Raw genomic sequence first — 22,173 nt, 5'->3', positions numbered from 1 at the left:
TTTTTCACAGATAGCCCATCTTTACACACATCACAGATCTCACACGGGGGAGAAGCCTTATTCCTGTCCTGAGTGCAGGAAAAGTTTTGTACATAAATTAAGCCTTGTCACACATCAGAGATCTCACACGGGTGAAAGGCCGTTTTCCTGTCTTGAGTGCGGAAAATGTTTTTCAGACAAGTCCATTCTTTATTATCATCAGAGGTCTCACACAGGGGAGAAGCCGTATTCCTGTCCAGAGTGTGGAAAATGTTTTTCACGTAAGTCACATCTTTATACACATCAGAGATCTCATGTGGCGGAGAAACCACTTTCCTGTCCTGAGTACGAGAATAGTCAGTCACAGAAGTCCTCTGTTTACAGTCATCTGAGATTGGACACGGAGGAGAATGAACTTTCCTGGTCTGAGTGAGGGAAATGTTCCTCACTGAAGTCCTGTCTTCCTGTACATCAGGGGTCCCACACAACCCTCGAGGTGTATTAGTGAGTGCGGGAAATGTCTTGTATGTGAATGTTGCTGGACATGTGGGGAAGAAGCACACCCTGATATACACCCCAGATATACTCCATGGCTGATCTTCATCATGTAAGAAACCCTTCATAAGGAGATCAGAGATCACCAAAGACATGGATGAAGTGTTGTACCGTGTTGGCCATTGATAGCAGGAGAAAAATAAAAATGCAGTCATCACCTCTCATTGGCTGAGTACATTTTGTGGTGGAAACTCTTGCAAGAGGTCTGTTTTCTCAAGTCGTCTTCCAGGACGAAACACGTTAACCCCACCACTTATAAGGCGGTCCTCTAGGTTTTTAAAATAAAAATTGAGTCATTCCCTCTCATTGGCTGAGTACATTTTGTGGTGGAAGATTTCACAGACACTTACAAGTCTGTTTGTTAAAAATGTGTTGAACGAATGTGACACGCATTCACCCGCCTATGAGAAATTTGGGCTGTATTTTATTTCTTGATTTTTTTTCATGATTTTCTATGATCATTGGCTCCATCTAGTGACCCAAATGCTGTGATGCACAATTTTTTCTGATGAAGGTGCAGGAAAAAATACCACATTATAGCCACTGGATAGCGCTAGGAAATGTCTGTGTTCACGGCTTGGCAAATGCTTGTCACATTCGTCCAACTAATTTTTTTTTAGAAAATAGACCCCTTTGTTTCCTTCAGCAGACATGGACTACTAATGAATGAATGAATGAATGAAAAACTTATAAAGCGCGGCGCATGCGAACTGAATCGCTTCTGGGCGCTAGTTGTTCGTGTCTCATGACATCAAAAGAGCAGAGTTTTGATCTGTCTTCTGAAAGTCAGGTGGTTTTCCTCCAACCGAATGCTGGTTGGTAAAGCGTTCCATAGACTAATAACTGAGATCATCCTCATGCACTTATAATTACAGCAGACATTGAATAATATAAACTAATTAAACTAACAATATTGATCCAACCCCTTGTATCTCCCTCTAGTGTACAGTCTAGTTATGAAAAAAAAATATTCTGACTCACAGTAGCTGTGTGAGTCTGGGTAATTGGTCGGGGGGGGGGGGGGTTACTATAGGTCAGGCTGGAGGACTCTACAGGTCAGGCCTCTGGTACCTCCCCTTGATTCTAGAAGTTACCAGATGTTTCTAGAAGCTTGTGGGTGGAAGCGAAGAGAGACTATGATCTGCATATATATGGAGATCTGACCAATCCCTAGACAGGTGACTTGGCAGGGTGGTTGGGTTAGCGCATAAATATTGTGGAGCCTGGCCAGCAAGGGAAGGTTTGTTGCTATCGGGTGGAAGATGGAGTGCTGAGGCTGGATGTTGTGGAGCCTGGGAGAGGCCCGTTTGGCTGAAGGGGCTCTGCCTCCAGGCTGGAGCTGAGGAAGAAAAGAAGCTGAAGAGAGAGATCTCTGCTTCCCTTCAGTCTTACAGGTCTGTTTTTTTTAAACTCCTTAAAGAAATATAATGCAGTGGAGAGGGGTGGAGGACACAGAATTGTGGCCAGTGGAAGGATTGTTAGAGAGGGATGGAGGACACTGAATGGAGGTCAATGAAGGGATTGGTGGAGAGGGATGGAGGACACTGAATGGAGATCAGTGGAGGGATTGACAGAGAGGGGTGGAGGACACTGAATGGAGACCAGTGGAGGGATTGGCCCAGAGGGGTGGAAGACACTGAATGGAGACCAGTGAAGGGATTGGCAGAGAGGGGTGGAGGACACTGAATGGAGGCCAGTGGAAAGATTGGCAGAGAGGGGTGGAGGGATTGGCAGAGAGGGGTCGAGGACACTGAATGGAGGCCAGTGGGGGGATTGGCAGAGAGGTGAAAGACACTGAATGAAGGTCAGTGGGGGGATTGGCATAGAGGAGGGGTGGAGGACACTGAATGGAAGCCAGTGGAGGAATTGGCAGAGAGGGGTGGAGGACACTAAATGGAGACCAGTGGAAGGATTGGCAGAGAGGAGTGGAGGGATTGGCAGAGAGGGGTGGAAGAAACTGAATGGAGGACACTGGAGGGATTGGCAGAGGGGGTGGAGGACACTGAATGGAAGCCAGGGAAGGGATTGGCACAGAGGGGTAGCGGACACTGAATGGAAGCCAGTGGAGCAATTGGTGAGAGGGGTGGAGTACACTGAATGAAAGCCAGTAGAGGGATTAGCAGAGAGGGATGGAGGACACTCAACGGAAGCCAGTGGAGGGATTGGCAGAGAGGGGTGGAGGACACTGAATGGAGGTCAATGAAGGGATTGGCAGAGAGCGGTGGAGGACACTGAATGTAGGCCAGTGGGGGGATTGGCATAGAGTAGTGGAGGACACTGAATGGAGGCCAGTGGAGGGATTGGCAGAGAGGGGCTTTGGCTCATGATCCTGGTCCATGGAGTTCACTAAAACGCATCTACCACTGAGCTAATCAAACCCCATATCTCAAAATATATTTCTCTCCCCCTTGGTGAGAGTGGAGATGACCCATCTATAAGGATATACAGTACATACACACACAGCACAAGGCCGTGTTCACACTACGAGATGTTTTTCAGGCCTGCAGTTCCTCTGAGATCCACAAGATGGTGATCTTCTACCATAGAGACAGCAAGTCTCTATGGAATACAGGAAGTGATGTCAGGTACAGACAGGAAGTGATGTCAGCTCAGGCATAAATATCAAATTACGTGAGCTAGCTGAGCTTGAAGGAGGTAGAGAGAAGACATTGCCAGATGTGACAATATGATGGAGAATCAGCCGCCCCTCACATCACCGGGTAAGAGGAGACTTTATTGTAAAGGAGAGAGCAGTACGGAGGCTCCACCTAGATCCCCCATCATCTGATAAACACATAGAAACAATGTATTCAGTCAGTGTGTGTGTTTCCTACAGATGGATCCAGTAATGGGAACCCACCAGAGAGATGTCCCCGTCCTCTGTATTCCCAGGATTCCACACAGGAAGGTCACACCATCCCCCACCATCATCAGGTAGATGAGGAACAATCACTGATAGTATCATTAGGATCTGTACATTATCTGCATTGTTACCATTGATGTCATTTTTATTCTATATTCAGAGTGGAAACCTGAGAGATCCTAAAGTTGAGGTTAAAGAAGAGATAAAAGAGGAGGATGATGAGGATGGGGTGATGGAGGAAGAACACACCATCCCCCACCATCATCAGGTAGATGAGGAACAATTATTGGTAGTTCTGATTTATACACAAACATGTTTATTATAATGAATGTTTTATTCTATATTCAGAGTGGAAACCTCGGGGATGATAATATTGATATTAAAGAAGAGTATAAAGAGGAGGATGAGGAGTATGGAGTGATGGAGGAGTTTTCAGAAGGACACAAGGATATGATGGAGCCACCTAATACCAGGAACCCACCAGAGAGATGTCCCCGTCCTCTGTATTCCCGGGATTCCACACAGGAAGGTCACACCATCCCCCACTGTTACAAGGTCGGTGGGGCGGAGCATCTAGATCATGGACTGGTGGAGATGATGTGTGGATTTTGTATGTAAGTTTATATCTTACAGATGATATTCTCTCTCATTCTCTTGGTTTAGAGTGGAGATCCAATCGATATAGAATTTGAGGTGAAATCAGAAGAAGAAGAGACGTATGTGAGGGATGATCAGCAGTCTATGGAGGAGGATGGAATAACGGGGACATTTATAGAGGAGGACACTCCTACAGAGATCAGCACAGGTGGGTCATTAACACTAAATCCATTCCTCCACCCATACTGCTCACTGATTGGTCCAGAGTAGGGCGGGGACTGGGTGATATCAGCCTGTAATCCCCTGGTCACTTTCCTGAGCTGTGTTCCCCATCCTGTATTCCTGTATTTCTCTCGGATAATCTTCCTTCTCTGTGCTGCAGACACAATTTATGTCTCTAGACTGGATTTATGGAGATTCTGGGGTTCAGCTGGCAGCAAAATGTTGATTTTCACCATAGGGTTTGCTTGACCTAGACACCTGGGGAATGTACCTTGGGTCTTCTGCCCCATGCCCGGGTCTAGTGAGATCTCTGACAGAACAATTCTCCCGGGTTACTTGTTCTGTTATTTGCTGGCTGTGCGGGGTGGAGGGATATGTCTGTATAGTCTCAGACCCAAGTCACTGAGTGCAGTCTCAGGAGATGGGAGGCAGCAGTGTGGGATCTCTGCAACTTGTCTCCAGTAATCATTTCACCCAACACTGATTACTGAACACCAATATTATAAGTCCTGACCCCTGCACTATATTCTCTATGTTGTACATTACATACTCCTGACCCCTGCACTATATACTCTGTTGTACATTACATACTCCTGACCCTCGTCCTATAATCCCCTCATCACTGTCACTCCTATAAAAGACAGTTCTCGTTGTTTCCTCACTCTCTGACTAAGGTCCATGAATAAAGAAATGAGTGATTGTCTCACTTTGTCTCCAGACTGTAAAGTAGAAGATGAGGACATCACACAGTATAGTCCAGGAGAAAACCCGACTACCTCAAATGTCCATCCGGCACCACACAGTGTAGATGGACCATCGTATTCCTCTTATCCTGAGGAACCTCAGACTGTGCGGGACGGTGCCGGACCATCGTATTCCTCTTATGCTGAGGAACCTCAGACGGTGCGGGATGGTGCTGCCCTTCCAACACATAAGAGGTTTCCCTGTCCTGAGTGCGGAAAACGTTTCAGTTTTAAATCCCGTCTTAATGCGCATAAAAGATCTCACACAGGTGAGAAGCCACATTCCTGTCCTGAGTGTGGAAAATGTTTTGCAAGAAAATCACAACTTGTCCCACATCAAAGGTTTCACACGGGGGAAAAGCCATATTCCTGTCCTAACTGCGGCAAATGTTTTTCAGGGAAGTTCAGTCTTAGCAGACATCAAAGGTCTCACACGGAGGGGAAACCGTATTCCTGTCCTGTGTGCGGGAAATGTTTTTCACAGACGTCCATTCTTTACAGACATCAGAGGATGCACACGGGTGAGAAGCCGTATTGTTGTCCTGAGTGCGGGAAATGTTTTGTACATAAATTAAACCTCATCACACATCAGAGATCTCACACGGGGGAGAAGCCGTTTTGCTGTCCTGAGTGCGGGAAATGTTTTTCAGATAAGTCCAATCTTTATCATCATCAGAGGTTTCACACGGGGGAAAAGCCGCATTCCTGTCCTGAGTGCGGGAAATGTTTTTCACTTAAGTCACATCTTTATACGCATCAAAGATTACACACAGGCGAGAAGCCGTATTCCTGTTCTGAGTGCGGGAAACGTTTTTCAGATCAGTCCAGTTATTACAAACATCAGAAATCTCACACGAGGGAGAAGCCACTTTCCTGTCCTGAGTACAGGAATTGTCAGTCACAGAAGTCTTCTGTTTACAGTCATCTGAGATTGGACACGGAGGAGAATGAACTTTCCTGGTCTGAGTGAGGGAAATGTTCCTCACTGAAGTCCTGTCTTCCTGTACATCAGGGGTCCCACACAACCCTCGAGGTGTATTAGTGAGTGCGGGAAATGTCTTGTATATGAATGTTGCAGGACATGTGGGGAAGAAGCACACCCTGATATACACCTCAGATATACTCCATGGCTGATCTTCATCATGTAAGAAACACTTCATAAGGAGATCAGAGATCACCAATGACATGGATGAAGTGTTGTACCGTGTTGGCCATTGATAGCAGGATAAAAATAAAAATGGAGTCATTCCCTCTCATTGGCTGAGTACATTTTGTGGTGTAAACTCTTGCAAGAGGTCTGTTTTCTCAAGTCGTCTTCCAGGACGAAACACGTTATCCCCACCACTTAAAAAAAGGTGGTCCTCTAGGCCTTCAAAAATAAACATGGATGAAGTGTTGTACCGTGTTGGCCATTGATAGCAGGAAAAAAATAAGTCGTCTTCCAGGACGAAACACGTTAAACCCCACCACTTAAAAGACGGTCCTCTAGGCTTTTTAAAATGAAAATGGAGTCATTACCTCTCATTGGCTGAGTACATTTTGTGGTGGAAACTCTTACAAGAGGTCTGTTTTCTCAAGTCGTCTTCCAGGACGAAACGCATTAACCCCACCACTTAAAAGGTGGTCCTCTAGGCCTTTTAAAATAAAAATGGAGTCATTACCTTTCATTGGCTGAGTACATTTTGTGGTGTAAAAACAGATAGAGGTTTATTTTAATTTTTTTTAATAAAAATGTATATAACATTTTTGGCTGTATTTTATTTCTTGATTTTCTTGATGATTTCCTAAGCTCATTGGTTCCATCTAGTGATCATAATGTTACCACTAGAGGGAGCTGAGGATCATAGGAAATCGATGTGTTCATTAAATTACAGAGAGAATTTCTCATGGCTGGGCAAATGTTTCGCACATTTTTAATAACTTAGTTTCCTTCAGCAGACATGGATTGCTACAAATAACTGAGATCATCCTCATCCACTTATTTACAGCAGACATCGAACAATATGAATTATATAAACTAACAATTATAATCCAACCACTTGTAGCGCCCTCTAGTGTACAGTCTAGTTATGAAGAAAATATATTCAGACTCACAGTAGCTGTGTGAGTCTGGGTAATTGGTCGGGGGGTTACTGTAGGTCAGGCTGGAGGAAATCAGGTCAGGCCTCTGGTACCTCTCCGTGGTTCTAGAAGCTACCAGGAGTTTCTAGAAGCTAGTGGGTGGAGGCAAAGAGAGGCTATGATCTGCGTATTAATCTGACCAATCCCGAGGCAGGTGGGTTGGCAGGGTGGTTGGGTTAGCTCATAAATATTGTGGAGCCTGGCCAGCAGAGGCAGCTCTAGGCTTTGTGAGGCCTTAGGCAAAACTTAGACATGAGGCATAACTCACGCCCATAATGGGAAAAAGTATAACATTTTTAGTGCAGAGTCCTTGCATGAGGAGATTGGTCCCACACATCCGCAGGCAGTGCCATCATTCTTCCTAATGCTGGGCCCTCCCCTTCCTCCGTCAGGCAAATTAGGTGGCCGCGAGGCCCCTGTGAGCGCGAGGCCTTAGGCGACCGCCTAATTAAAGAGCCGCCTCTGTTGGCCAGTAAGGGAAGGTTGGTTGTCAGGTGGAAGATGGAGTGCTGAGGCTGGATGTTGTGGAGCCCAGGAGGGGACCCCGGGGGTGAGGGGGCTCTGCTTGCAGGCTGGAGCTGAGGAGGAAGATCTCCACTGCCCTTCAGTCTCTTCTAGGGGACACCCTGACTAGCATGGGAGGATCTGGACAGCAGGAGGCCTGAACAGAAATCTTATCTAAAACAACAGAATTCAGTGGGGGTACCTCTACATCCCCCCCCCCGGGGGCCAAAGAGGAAAAAGGCTGTCAGATGCAACATCCAGCAAGCTTTCAAGGGACAGTGTCACAGCTAAACTCTACCCCTTGTCCTGTGACAAGTTGCAAGGCAGCCAGGTGGGCTGGTAATTTCAGGTAAGGGGACACAGAGCTCTTATAGGAGGAATTGTTACTGCCAATTCAATAGAGACTGATATTATTCCAGAGGGGATACAGTCCAGGATTCGGCATTTTTCTGTGTATATACTGAAGGAAGTTGTCCTCCGGATGTTCTATCATGTCAAGTTGGGCATCCCATAATCCCTCTTCCCCATCCAAGTTGTTTTCACCCAATAAAGCAACAAAATTGACTGATTTCAAAATTAAAAAATAAACGTTGAAAACTTTTTTTTCCCAAAATTTTCGGTCTTTATTTGTTTGACAGATCCTGGCGCCCAGTGGCCTACTGGTAGCCAGTAGTCTGCTCCAAAAATTGATGGCTGATCGTCAGCATTCCCTGTTCCTGTGCGTCTGTGTCTTGCTGTATTCTTTGGATTCTCTGTTGCTGTCCCAACTTGCCCTTGAACCTGTCTTGGTTTCTTTCCTGCTTCTAACCCTGGCTTGTCCCTCAAACCTCACTCACTGCCTGCCTCCTGTGTCTGACCTTGGTTAAATCCTGACCACGCTTCCGACCTCCTGTGCATGATCCTGGGTTTGGCTCCTGACCTCGCTTCTACTCCTGTTCCCGACTGACCTCCTGTACATGATCCTGGTTCTGTCTCCTGATCTCGCTTCCGCTCCTGTTCCTGACTGACCTCCTGTATATGATCCTGGTTCTGGCTCCTGTCCTCGCTTATGCTCCTGTTCCTGACTGACCTCCTGTGCATAATCCTGGTTCTGTCTCCTGATCTCGCTTCCGCTCCTGTTCCTGACTGACCTCCTGTATATGATCCTGGTTCTGGCTCCTGACCTCACTTCCGCTCCTGTTCCTGACTGACCTCCTGAATATGATCCTGGTTCTGGATCCTGACCTCACTTCCACTCCTGTTCCTGACTGACCTCCTGTATATGATCCTGGTTCTGTCTCCTGATCTCGCTTCTGCTCCTGATCCTGACTGACCTCCATGATCCTGGCTCTGTCTCCTGATTTTGCTTCCGCCTGACTGACCTCCTTGGTTAAATCCTGACCACGCTTCCGACCTCCTGTGCATGATCCTGGTTCTGGCTCCTGACCTCGCTTCCACTCCTGTTCCCGACTGACCTCCTGTACATGATCCTGGTTCTGTCTCCTGATCTTGCTTCCGCTCCTGTTCCTGACTGACCTCCTGTATATGATCCTGGTTCTGGCTCCTGACCTCACTTCCGCTCCTGATCCTGACTGACCTCCTGTGCATGATCCTGGCTCTGTCTCCTGATTTTGATTCCGCCTGACTGACGTCCTTGGTTAAATCCTGACCACGCTTCCGACCTCCTGTGCATGATCCTGGTTCTGACTCCTGTCCTCGCTTACGCTCCTGTTCCTGAATTACACTCCGCCGCTCCTACTAGCTTAGGGGGTGTATTTTTTTCCATTATCTGTGTCCCTTTCTGATGATCATGTGCTGGTCGGAGTGGAGGGAATATTTCTTCAGTTTCGGGTGTATGCTCAGTCCGCTCCACTTCTGTTCTTCTGCCTTGGCTCAAGTCCCGGCCAGCCGCCTGCCTGTCTCCTTGCCTTCCCTGGTGGAGGGATCTTGCTCCGCACCCCATCCAGTAGTAGCCGGGGCCCAGAGAGTGAGACTTGACAGGCTGTGAGGCGGGCGGCGACGGGCTGCCACTACTAGTAAAAAAAAAAATATGTCCCCGGATTTCATTTTAAAATCTGGTCACCTTAATATACAGGTATATCCCTCGGTAGGAGTGGAGATTACCTCATCTATAAGAATATACAGTACATACACACACAGCACAAGGCCGTGTTGAATCTACAAAATATTTCCCGGGGCTCCAGTTCCTCTAAACTCCACAAGGTGGTAATCTCACGTCTACCCAAACACAAAGGCCCAGATTCACATAGAGCGGGCACACATTACGCCGCCGTAGCGCAAACAATGTACGCTACGCCAAAGCAGCGCAGAGAGGCAAGCATGGAATTCACCAAGCCAGTGCTCCCAACGCTGCGCTGGGTTTCGAAGGCGTATGCCGGCGTAGGTGGAAGTGGGCGTGAGCCATGCAAATAAGGCGTGACCCCATGCAAATGATGGGCCGAGCGCCAGACAGATACGTATTACGAACTGCGCATGTGCCGAGACGTGGACGCATCCCCCTGCGCATGCTCACAACCACGTTAGAACAACTGCCTAAACTACGCCGGATCACTGCGTACGGGGTGAACATAACCTACGCCCAGCCATACACGTCCAACGTAAAATACGCCAGCTTGTGTTCCCTGGTGCAGACCTTTGTATGTCTGCTGCTGGGTTACACCTCCTTTATGGGGAATAACTTTACGCCAGACGTACAACTTACGCGCACTTGCTTCGGGCGCACGTATGTTCGTGAATCGCCATATTTCACTCATTTGCATATTTGAATGGCTAATCTATGGGAGTGCCACCATGCGTCCAGCCTAAATGTGCGCCCACCCTACGCTGGCGTAGGCAAGTTACGTCGGTGGGATGAAGCCTGTTTTTAGGTGCATCTTAGTTTGTGGGTCCGGCGCACAGATACGACGGCGCACATTTGCACTTACGTCGGCGTAACTTGATATACGCCGGTGTAAGTGCTTTGTGAATCTGGGCCAAAGTCACTATGGAAGACAGGAAGTGATGTCAGGTACAGCAGGAAGTGATGTCAGGTATAAATAGAAAGTTCCGGGTGAGAGGTGAGTCGGGAGGAAGTAAAGAGGAGACATTGTTGGAACTGGCAGCAGAGGAGGTAATAAGATCTTATTTTCTATTTACACCCAGTAACCCCGTCATGTCCGTCCTCTTCCTCCATAGTCACTGTGACGTCTTTTATCTCCAGCAGATGATGATACACACATATATAGTGTGGAGACCTAGATTAACCCCTTCAGGGTCAGAACATTCCCCCACTTACGGGGCCGGAACATTCTCTTCATTTTGAAAATACGTTCTAGTAATATGGTCCTTTAGCCACTTAAGGACCACCTGCTGCAGTGGAATACCATTGTTATGGCAGCAGATAGCTGCCATAACCCCGGTAACTTCTTCATCAGCGGGCGGTCCGCTTTTAGATAAAAAACTGTCTCTGCAGCAAATCTTTTCGGGGGTGGGAGAGGGCCCTCTCCCTCCTGCCACGCTCTGGTCATCTCCGCCGATAACCAGACCTGTCAGTAGCGGCGGAGCCAAACACGTCCGCTCCCCTCACAGGCTGGATGCAGAGTGAGGGAAAGATGGCCCCAGCTTGGCTCCAGACCATTGGATGGCAGAAGAGTGCAAGGTTCAGGAGGATGCTACATGCAGGGTTCAGGAAGATGTTACATTCAGGATTGAGGAGAATGCTACGTGCAGGAGGATGCTATGTGCAGGGTTCAGAAAGATGTTACATGCAGGATTGAGGAGGATGCTACGTTCAGGGTGAAGGGTTAGGAAGGATGCTACGTGCAGGGTTCAGGAGGATGCGTTGTGCAGGGTTCAGGAGGATGCTACGTAAAGCGTGCAGGATTCAGGAGGGTGATACGTACATAGTACAGGGCTCAGGAGGGTGCTACGTATGGAGTGCAGGGCTCAGGAGGGTGCTACGTATGGAGTGCAGGGCTCAGGAAGGTGCTACGTGTGAATTGCATGGCTCAGGAGGGTGCTACGTGCAGAGTGCAGGGCTCAGGAGGGCGCTACGTGCGGAGTGCAGGTCACAGGAGGACACTATGTGCGGAGTACAGGGCTCAGGAGGGTGTGGAGTGCAGGGCTCAGGAGAGTGCTACGTGCAGAGCTCAGGAGGATGCTACGTAAAGTGTACAGGGCTCAGGAGGATGCTACGTAAAGCGTGCAGGATTCAGGAGGATGATACGTACGTAGTACAGGGTTCAGGAGGGTGCTACGTATGGAGTGCAGGGCTCAGGAGGGTGCTACGTATGGAGTTCAGGGCTCAGGAGGGTGCTACGTGTGAATTGCATGGCTCAGGAGGGTGCTACGTGCAGAGTGCAGGGCTCAGGAGGGCGCTATGTGCGGAGTGCAGGTCACAGGAGGACACTATGTGCGGAGTACAGGGCTCAGGAGGGTGTGGAGTGCAGGGCTCAGGAGAGTGCTACGTGCAGAGTGCAGGGCTCAGGAGGATGCTACGTAAAGCGTACAGGGCTCAGGAGGATGCTACGTACAGAGTACAGGGCTCAGGAGGGCGCTACGTGCGGAGTGCAGGTCACAGGAGGGCACTATGTGTGGAGTGCAGGGCTCAGGAGGGTGTGGAGTACAGGGCTCAGGAGAGTGCTATGTGCAGAGTGCAGGGCTCAGGAGGATGCTACGTAAAGCGTGCAGGGCTCAGGAGGATGCTATGTGTGGAGTACAGGGCTCAGGAGGATGCTACGTGTGGAGTGCAGGGTTCAGGAGGGCGATACGTGTGGAGTGCAGGGCTCAGGAGGGCGATACTAGCGGCGTGCAGGGCCCAGGAGGGTGCTACATGCAGAGTACATGGCTCAGGAGGGTGCTACATGCAAGGTGCTACATGCAGAGTACAGGGCTCAGGAGGATGCTATGTACAGGGTGCAGAGTTCGGGACTGTACTACATGGAGTGCACAGTTGCGAATTGGCTGAATAGATTGTATGACATGAGGAGGGAGAGATAGTACAGAGGGAACGTTACTTTTATTGAGATTCGTTTCTCTTGCACACAGGTGGCTGAGCCTATTCTGTGTAATTGCAGTTGAATTTCCTCCATCCAGGCAGCCCAGGTGCAACGTGTACAGCCTGCCATTGACATGAATGGTTGTCTGCTGCTGTATTTATGTTTATGATGGCACCACTGTATAAAAGGACCGCTGTACACTGCATCTGGGCTGCCTGGATGGAGGAAATTCAACTGCATGACGCAGAATGGGCCCAGCCACCTGTGTGTTCCTAAAGAGTGGGAAACAGCGTTAGAACAAAACCAGAGGACAAAATCCTTTTTTTCAATCTATTTACCTTGTATTGTAACACCAGCAATGTTTATGTCAAAGATAAGGAAAGCAGATGGATGGATGGACAGAACACACAGAGATCCTGCATTCTTTTCTCCCTGTCAGAGTCTGTATAGGAGCAATGACCTTATGCTGGCAGAAAGTAATGCAGGATGTGTGTGCTCTGTCTGCCCCACGAGGAGCTTTACCAAAAGCCTTGTTGGTGTCAGAATACAGCCTGGGCGGTCTTGTTCTCTGGAGCTGCCCTAATAATCTCCGCTTAGCCAGACTTTAGAAACCAGCATGCGCTCTATAAAGCAACCCTCCCATTCCCCCCTCATATCCACATCCTATTATTGTGTGACCAATACCATCCAAATTATTCTTACTTTTATTTCCCAAAGTTATCCGTCTACAAGGAGACCTGTATAGATCACATGACGTCACCAATGAGGATGGAGGAGTACCGGAGTCACATGACTGAGAAGATACTAAACTTCACCCTGGAGATCATCTACCTGCTGACCAGAGAGGTGAGGAGGATTCTGGGAGGTCACATGACACCACTCTTATCTCTATTAATAATACAGACCTGACCGGAGAGGTGAGGAGGATTCTGGGAGGTCACATGACACCACTCTTATCTCTATTAATAATACAGACCTGACCGGAGAGGTGAGGAGGATTCTGGGAGGTCACATGACTTCACTCTTATCTTTATTAATAATACACAGACCTGACCGGAGAGGTGAGGAGGATTCTGGGAGGTCACATGACATCACTCTTATCTCTATTAATAATACAGACCTGACCGGAGAGGTGAGGAGGATTCTGGGAGGTCACATGACATCACTCTTATCTCTATTAATAATACACAGACCTGACCGGAGAGGTGAGGAGGATTCTGGGAGGTCACATGACATCACTCTTATCTCTATTAATAAAACACACACCTGACCGGAGAGGTGAGGAGGATTCTGGGAGGTCACATGACATCACTCTTATCACTATTAATAATACACAGACCTGACCGGAGAGGTGAGGAGGATTCTGGGAGGTCACATGACATCACTCTTATCTCTATTAATAATACAGACCTGACCGGAGAGGTGAGGAGGATTCTGGGAGGTCACATGACATCACTCTTATCTCTATTAATAATACACAGACCTGACCGGAGAGGTGAGGAGGATTCTGGGATTATAACATGATATTCCTATTGGTTCCTCAATACAGAGATTTCCTCTTGTGAAGTCCGGTGATCACATGACCATCACAGTGCCTCCATGTGACTCCCTAAAACCCGAGAGACACAACATGGAGAAGATTCTAGAAGTCACCAAGAAGATGACTGAGCTGCTGACAGGAGAGGTGAGGAGGATTCTGGGACATTATCCAGTAACAGACAAGGGGTGTGTCTGGATGGTGACTGTATCATTGTGTGTGTCAGGTTCCTATAAGGTGTCAGGATGTCACTGTCTATTTCTCCATGGAGGAGTGGGAGTATTTAGAAGGACACAAGGATCTCTACAATGACGTCATGATGGACAATCAGCCGCCCCTCACATCACCGGGTAAGAGGAGACTTTATTGTAAAGGAGAGAGCAGTACGGAGGCTCCACCTAGATCCCCCATCATCTGATAAACACATAGAAACAATGTATTCAGTCAGTGTGTGTGTTTCCTACAGATGGATCCAGTAATGGGAACCCACCAGAGAGATGTCCCCGTCCTCTGTATTCCCGGGATTCCACACAGGAAGGTCACACCATCCCCCACTGTTACAAGGTCGGTGGGGCGGAGCATCTAGAACATGGACTGGTGGAGATGATGTGTGGATTTTGTATGTAAGTTTATATCTTACAGATGATATTCTCTCTCATTCTCTTGGTTTAGAGTGGAGATCCAATCGATATAGAATTTGAGGTGAAATCAGAAGAAGAAGAGACGTATGTGAGGGATGATCAGCAGTCTATGGAGGAGGATGGAATAACGGGGACATTTATAGAGGAGGACACTCCTACAGAGATCAGCACAGGTGGGTCATTAACACTAATGCCTCATAAAGCAGGTGTAAGTCAGCAGCATCAATGCACCAGGGAACACAGCCGTCGTATTTTACGTTGTTTACGTAGTACGTGAATAGGGCTGGGCGTAGGTTACGTTCACGTCGTAGGCAGTGATTCGACGTATCTTAGGCGTTCGTTCCGACGTGATTCTGAGCATGCGGATTGGGAAGCGTCCACGGGACGGCGCATGCGCCGCTCGTTCGGCCCAACATTTGCATGGGGTCACGGTTCATTTAAATGGATCACGCCCACTTCCACCTACTTTGAATTAGGCCGGCTTACGCCTACAAATTTACGTTACGCCGGCGCAATGTTGGGAGCATTTCCATTGTGAATACTGTGCTCGTCGCTCTGCGCAGCGTCGGTGTAGCGTATATTCGATACGCTACGCCGGCATAAAGATGCGCCGAGGTATGTGAATCTGGGCCATAATATGTATTCTCTTTTGTTTCACCCATTTCCTACCAGCTGGACATTTTATATCTGATGATGTGATTGGAGGACAGACTTTTACATGGTGATAATAATGTGATAACATCCTCAGACTTTGGAACCTTAAACAGAAAGTGATAATGAGGGGGAGGAGTCAGTAACGCAATGATGAGGGTCTTCAGGATCAGTCCAGTCTTCATCTTGGTTGTTCTCCCCCCATCCTCACTCTCTAACCCCTGGTGGGGCTCAACCCCGCTGTTATTCATGACTAAATCATGGACTAAATAAGGAAGTGCAGGACTTCTTGTGTTGGGAAGATGGCAATGAGTGATAGAGGGGGTGGGGACACTCGTCCTCTAATCCCCCCCATCACTGTCCCTCCTATAAAAGACAGTTCTCGTTGTTTCCTCACTCTCTGACTAAGGTCCATGAATAAAGAAATGATCTGGTAGGAGATCAGAGGACCCATTTACTAGTTACCTTGAGGGGGGAATTGTAAGATCCTCAGAGACAAAGCTGCCTGATGTGGGCGGAGTCCTGGTTTAGGGGAACCAATCAGCTGATGTCTAGTAATAATCTTTGTATTTCTATTTTAGTAGATGGACGGGAGATGAGGAAAACCTCAGAGGATTGTCTCACTTTGTCTCCAGACTGTAAAGTAGAAGATGAGGACATCACACAGTATAGTCCAGGAGAAAACCCCACTACCCCAAATGTCCATCCGGCACCACACAGTGTAGATGGACCATCGTATTCCTCTTATCCTGAGGAACCTCAGACTGTGCGGAACGGTGCCGGACCATCGTATTCCTCTTATCCTGAGGAACCTCAGACTGTGCGGGACTGTGCCGGACCATCATATTCCTATTATCCTGAGGAACCTCAGACTGTGCGGGACGGTGCCAGACCATCGTATTCCTCTTATTCTGAGGAACCTCAGACTGTGCGGGACCGTGCCGGACCATCGTATTCCTCTTATACTGAGGAACCTCAGACTGTGCGGGACGGTGCCGGACCATCGTATTCCTCTTATCCTGAGGAACCTCAGACTGTGCGGGACGGTGCCGGACCATCGTATTCCTCTTATCCTGAGGAACCTCAGACTGTGCGGGACGGTGCCGGACCATCGTATTCCTCTTATCCCGAGGAACCTCAGACTGTGCGGGACGGTGCCAGACCATCGTATTCCTCTTATCCTGAGGAACCTCAGACTGTGCGGGACGGTGCCGGACCATCGTATTCCTCTTATCCTGAGGAACCTCAGACTGTGCGGGACGGTGCCGTACCATCATATTCCTCTTATCCTGAGGAACCTCAGACTGTGCGGGACGGTGCCGGACCATCGTATTCCTCTTATGCCGAGGAACCTCAGACTGTGAGGGACGGTGCCGGACCATCGTATTCCTCTTATCCTGAGGAACCTCAGACTGTGCGGGACGGTGCCGTCCTTCCAACACAGAAGCGGTTTCCCTGTCCTGAGTGCGGGAAGTGTTTCCATTGGAAATCTGGTCTTGATGTTCATAAAAGATCTCACACAGGAGAGAAGCCGTATTCCTGCCCTGAGTGCAAAAAATGTTTTACCATGCAGTCACATCTATCCAGACATCAGAGATCACACACGGGTGAGAAGCCGTTTTCCTGCCCCGAGTGCGGGAAATGTTTTCCAGATAAGTCCCATCTTAACAGACATCACAGATTGCACACAGAGGAAAAGCCGTATTCCTGTCCTGAGTGCGGAAAATGTTTTCCAGAGAAGTCCAATCTTTACAGACATCAGAAATCGCACATGGGTGAGAAGCCGTATTCCTGTCCTGAGTGCGGGAAATATTTTTCACATAATTCCAGTCTTTCCACACATCAGAGATTGCACACGGGGGAAAAACCGTATTCTTGTCCTGAGTGCGGGAAATGTTTTTCTGATAAGTCCAATCTTTCTACACATCAAAGATCTCACACGGGGGAGAAACCGTATTCCTGTCCTGAATGTGGGAAATGTTTTGTACATAAAACAAACCTTGTCGCACATCAGAGATTACACACGGGGAAGAAGCCGTATTCCTGTCCTGAGTGCGGAAAATGCTTTTCACATAATGCCAGTCTTTCCACACATCAGAGATCTCACACGGGGGAAAAGCCTTATTCCTGTTCTGAATGTGGGAAATGTTTTTCACATAGATTAAACCTTCTCACACATCAACGATTGCACACGGGTGAGAAGCCGTATTCTTGTCTTGAGTGCGGGAAATGTTTTTCAGATAAGTCCAATCTTAATACACATCGGAGATCTCACACGGGGGAGAAGCCGTATTCCTGTCCTGTGTGAGGGAGTTGTTCCTCACAGAAGTCCTCTGTTTACAGTCATCTGAGATTGGACACGGAGGAGAATGAAATTTCCTGGTCTGAGTGAGGGAATTGTTCCTCACTGAAGTCCTGTCTTCCTGTACATCAGAGTCCTACACAACCCTCGAGGTGTATTAGTAAGTGCGGGAAATGTCTTGTATATGAATGTTGCTGGACATGTGGGGAAGAAGCACACCCTGATATACACCTCAGATATACTCCATGGCTGATCTTCATCATGTAAGAAACACTTCATAAGGAGATGTTGAATTATAATCAATATGGATTACTAATGAGATATGATGAGTAACCTGATGAAGCCCCAACCACAGGTTTAAATGTTTAAAGATCATCAGCCCTCCACCATCCATCGATCTCTCTTCTGATCCCCCGACAGCGACCTTTGTGTGTTTGTTCAAGAAAGGATCCCTCCATATCTCTTTTCTGGTCTTCAGCCCTTCGCACATCCTCTCCAGGTCACACAAACTGCTTTCCCTGGGTGTGGCTCCAAACACAGCGCTAATCATTTGTGTAACAGAATGACACCCAGAGACTTTTGAAGGATGAGGGGTACTCCTGTGCCAGCGTCACTAATAACTCCTGGGTGTAGGGTCATCCTGTGCCCCCTTTGGGCATAGGGTGACTGAGAAATATTAATTATAAATTACATGAGATGGGACATTACTGATAATTCATGTTTTGCAGGATCTTGGAATACTACAGTTTGATTTCATGCTGACCCCCAACCCGGTCAATAGTGACTCATTCCTCTGTGTAACACAGGCTGTTGATATGCTAATTGAGTCTGTACTGGGGTGAGGTGGATTTGAGCTTGGTAGACAGCCTGGCCCCTAGATCTCTCATTATGTATGCTAATACTGTTTTATGTGTGGAATGTACTTGTCAGAACGGTGCCAAAACGTCTGACATAGAAATGTGTATTATACAGGTGAATCACTTATTGTCGGAGACGTAACGTCTGGGGGATAATTAACTCCTCTATGTAATTATCTAAAAGAATGTGATTGAAGCCCATTGAGTGATGTTGTGGGTGGAGAGTTTGATTGTTCCTGTGCTTACTGAAACATGCCTTGTAACTGTATATAAATCTGAGAGCTAACCATTAAAGCGTTCTTACATTTGACTCAGAACACAGAGCTCTGTCTCGTAATTAGTGTTGAGCGGAATACGCCATATTCGATTTCGCGATATATCACGAATATATAGACGAATATTCGTGAAATATTCGCTAAAATCGAATATTCGTGATATTTTATCAAAAAAAATTTTTTGCGAAATTTCGCTAATGCGAATGCGAAATTGATTGCAAAATTTTGACAACTGTGGTAGGAGAACTCTGATTGGCTCTGATGCAAAAGAAGGGCGGAGAAAGTATTCGCGAATATTTGTGATATTTTATCGAAATTTCGCTAATGCGAATGCAAAATTGATTGCGAAATTTTGACAACTGTGGTAGGATAACTGATTGGCTCTGATGCAAAAGAAGGGCGGAGAAAGTATTCGCGAATATTCGGAAATCGAATATTCGGCAACATAAAAGGATCGCCTCAGCTTAGCTACTCGGCCCAGGGTCTCTAATCATACCAGCAATGCTTTTAGACGTCGATAGGATGTGATCTGTTTTAAAAATAAATTTGAAAAAATACGAATATTCGGAATAGCGAATTTTGGCCGCGAAATTCGAGTTATTCGCGAATATTCGAATATGCCATATTCGTAACGAATATTCGCAATGCGAATATTCGTGAGCAACACTACTCGTAATTCTGAGGGAATTCTTATGGATCGTGTCTGCTGGATTGTGGAGTGTCAGATAAGCTGACGTGGGCGATGGAATGGGAATATCGTAAACGGTGGTGACCGTTACAATTTGATTAAACAGATGTGGGATTTTCAGGGTGCTAAAACAAGTAAAATTATTTTAAAAAGATTTTCTTTATTAAGTATCCATTAAAATTTTATAAAAATATTAACATATACAGCAGAAAATATTAACGTCTCGCTTCTCCATAACGGCTACTCCGTTGCTCTCCTCAACATGTTTCGCTGACAAAGGCTTCATCAGGAGGAGTATAGCCAAGTATTAATGAGCTGTATACAAATAACATTTACATGTATGTAAAAAAAAAAAAAACATATTTACAGACATTTAATTTATCCAATCAACAAAATCAAAGCGTCAAGTCATGTAAGCATGTATAAACATTCTCCTGTGGACATGATGTGGAAGTTAAATAAAACTCCTCTTCTATGTTTAGAAACCTACAAGTTTCCTATTTATTTATTTATTTTTTAATCCGTGATGGTGCCAAAAAAAAACGATTAAGTGTACAAAAAATGCACGTGTGAAAACACACAGTTCACTTAAAGCGGAGTTCCAGGCTTTTTTCGTTTATTAAAAATCCGCCGCTACAAAAAGTTGACCTCTAAAAAACAGACACCTACCTGTCCCACAGTCCAGCGATGCGGCCGCCAGGAGCGTCGCTCCTCTCCACCGGCGCCGTCATAACCACTGTGGGCACCTGGCCGTGACAGCTTTCGGCTTCTTCTGTGCATGTGCGAGTCACGCTGCGCTCTCCCAGTGGAATCTTCTGGGACCTGTGACGTGTCCCAGAAGATTGCAGAGAGGGAGGGGCCACCTAGGGGGAGAGGAGGAGTTGCCCTTCAAAACGAAGCACCAACTCCCCCCCCCCAAAAAAAATCATGCCAAATGTGACATGTAAGGGGGCGCGGAGTGCTTAAAGTGGAAGTTCCACTTCTGGGTGGAACTCCGCTTTAAGGATGTGCTTTTATCCACTCCCCGAAAGGGGTAGGACCTTACCCTAAACCCCCGCGGACAGGGACAAGGTTATGAACATAGTCCACCTAGCCAAAAGGCTTGGCGGACCCCTCTTTTTATGACCAGCCAAAGTCAACCAATGAGTAATAGGTCTTCTCCCAAAGAGAGCCCCCCCCAGTTCAGGGAAGGAAGGAAACTGATGACAACACATCTTCCCCCCCAGACTTCAAGGTAGGCCCAGGGTTCCCCTCCATTCAGTGAAAAAACACAAAAGAGAAAGAGTGACAAATGTGAAGGAAAACATAAATAGTGGCCTGGCCATGTACAATGGCTAGGCCCTGAGGCATGGTAGCAAAAATTGCCCCGGGCTTAGCCAGAAGGCCTCGCCCATAGAGGCTCAGTGCAGAAATAATATTTAGTGCTGTGATCATGTGTCACAAACTCTCGGGAACCATAAAATAAGCAGAGACAGAAAATGCAGTTATAATCATCACACCTGAAATGGCAAAAATAACACAGATCAGGAACGTAGTCAAAAACAGAAGCCAGGGTGTTAGGTCACATGAGGCACATCAGCCGGGTCCATGGCTGATCAAACTTTCAGGTCACCTGAGGCCAGGTGACAGATGCACGCCGTTGGGGTCAGGTGTTCACCGCTAAGCTAGTGGACCTTTACTGCTGACTGGCACGGATGGAGCTCTGGGTGGTTCAGGAGAGCAGATTCCCCAGGGCATGGAGTCTAAGTGCCAGCAGGTGTTCACCAGAGCCCCTATTGGCGGGGATGGACCTTGCTGCAACTGGCTCCAGGTCGCGGCCCCCAGGGTCTCCCAGCTCACGCTACGGTAGGCTACTAGAGGACAGAAAGGAAGCAGCAGACTGAGACAACAAGGGATAGTCAGGACATAAGCCAAAAGGTTGGGGCAATGAGCAAACAGGGCTAGTCAAAGAACACGCCAATTGTCAGGGTATGAAGCAGACAAGGATAGTCAAGAACAAGCCAAGGATGGTAAACAGAATCAGACGTAGAGCACACAGCAAGAAGCCAAACACACAATATTGATCAGCGAGGCTTGGCTGCAGTGCACAGGTTAATATAGTGTTTCCAGTTAGAGGCTGGGGAAGAGAGAAGATTACTTAAAGCGGGAGTTCACCCATTTGTAAAAAAAAAAAAATTCTCCCCTTAGCTTCCTGCTCGTTCGGTCTAGGGGAATCGGCTATTTGTATTAAAATATGAGCAGTACTTACCCGTTTTCGAGCTGCATCTTCTTCCGTCGCTTCCGGGTATGGGTCTTCGGGAGCGGGCGTTCCTTCTTGATTGACAGCCTTCCGAGAGGCTTCCGACGGTCGCATCCATCGCGTCACTCGTAGCCGAAAGAAGCCGAACGTCGGTGCGGCTCTATACTGCGCCTGCGCACCGACGTTCGGCTTCTTTCGGAAAATCGTGACGCGATGGATGCGACCGTCGGAAGCCTCTCGGAAGACTGTCAATCAAGAAGGAACGCCCATTCCCGAAGCCCATACCCGGAAGCGACGGAGAGGATGCATCTCGTAAACGGGTAAGTACTGCACATATTTTAAAATAAATAGCCGATTCCCCTAGTAAAAACGAGCAGGAATCTAAGGGGGAAAAGTGCCCTCTAAGGGTGAACCCCCGCTTTA

General features: G+C 47.5%; 1 protein-coding gene across 1 annotated transcript; it reads left to right on the top strand.

The window, feature by feature from the left end:
- The first annotated feature begins 5,126 nt into the window (after nt 1-5,126).
- Nucleotides 5,127-17,843, top strand: LOC120910663 (gastrula zinc finger protein XlCGF17.1-like). The gene is made up of 4 exons (XM_040322416.1): nt 5,127-5,228; nt 8,223-8,320; nt 16,797-17,689; nt 17,774-17,843. The coding sequence occupies exons 1-4, from the start codon at nt 5,127-5,129 to the stop codon at nt 17,779-17,781; spliced, it is 1,101 nt and encodes a 366-aa protein (XP_040178350.1). The 3' UTR covers nt 17,782-17,843.
- Nucleotides 17,844-22,173: the final 4,330 nt, after the last annotated feature.

Source organism: Rana temporaria, chromosome 8 (genome assembly GCF_905171775.1).
Source record: "Rana temporaria chromosome 8, aRanTem1.1, whole genome shotgun sequence".
Taxonomy (NCBI): Eukaryota; Metazoa; Chordata; class Amphibia; order Anura; family Ranidae; genus Rana; species Rana temporaria.
Note: the sequence above shows the minus strand (reverse complement) of the source record. Positions and strands in the feature narration are given on the sequence as shown.

Coding starts and splice junctions, on each gene's coding strand:
- LOC120910663 (XM_040322416.1), top strand. CDS start 5,127: ATGGTGCTGCCCTTCCAACACATAAGAGGTTTCCCTGTCCTGAGTGCG. Junction 5,229..8,222: donor GCATAAAAGATCTCACACAG/GTGAGAAGCCAC, acceptor TTTGTTTGACAG/ATCCTGGCGCCCAGTGGCCT. Junction 8,321..16,796: donor CTGTGCGTCTGTGTCTTGCT/GTATTCTTTGGA, acceptor TCCTGAGGAACC/TCAGACTGTGCGGGACGGTG.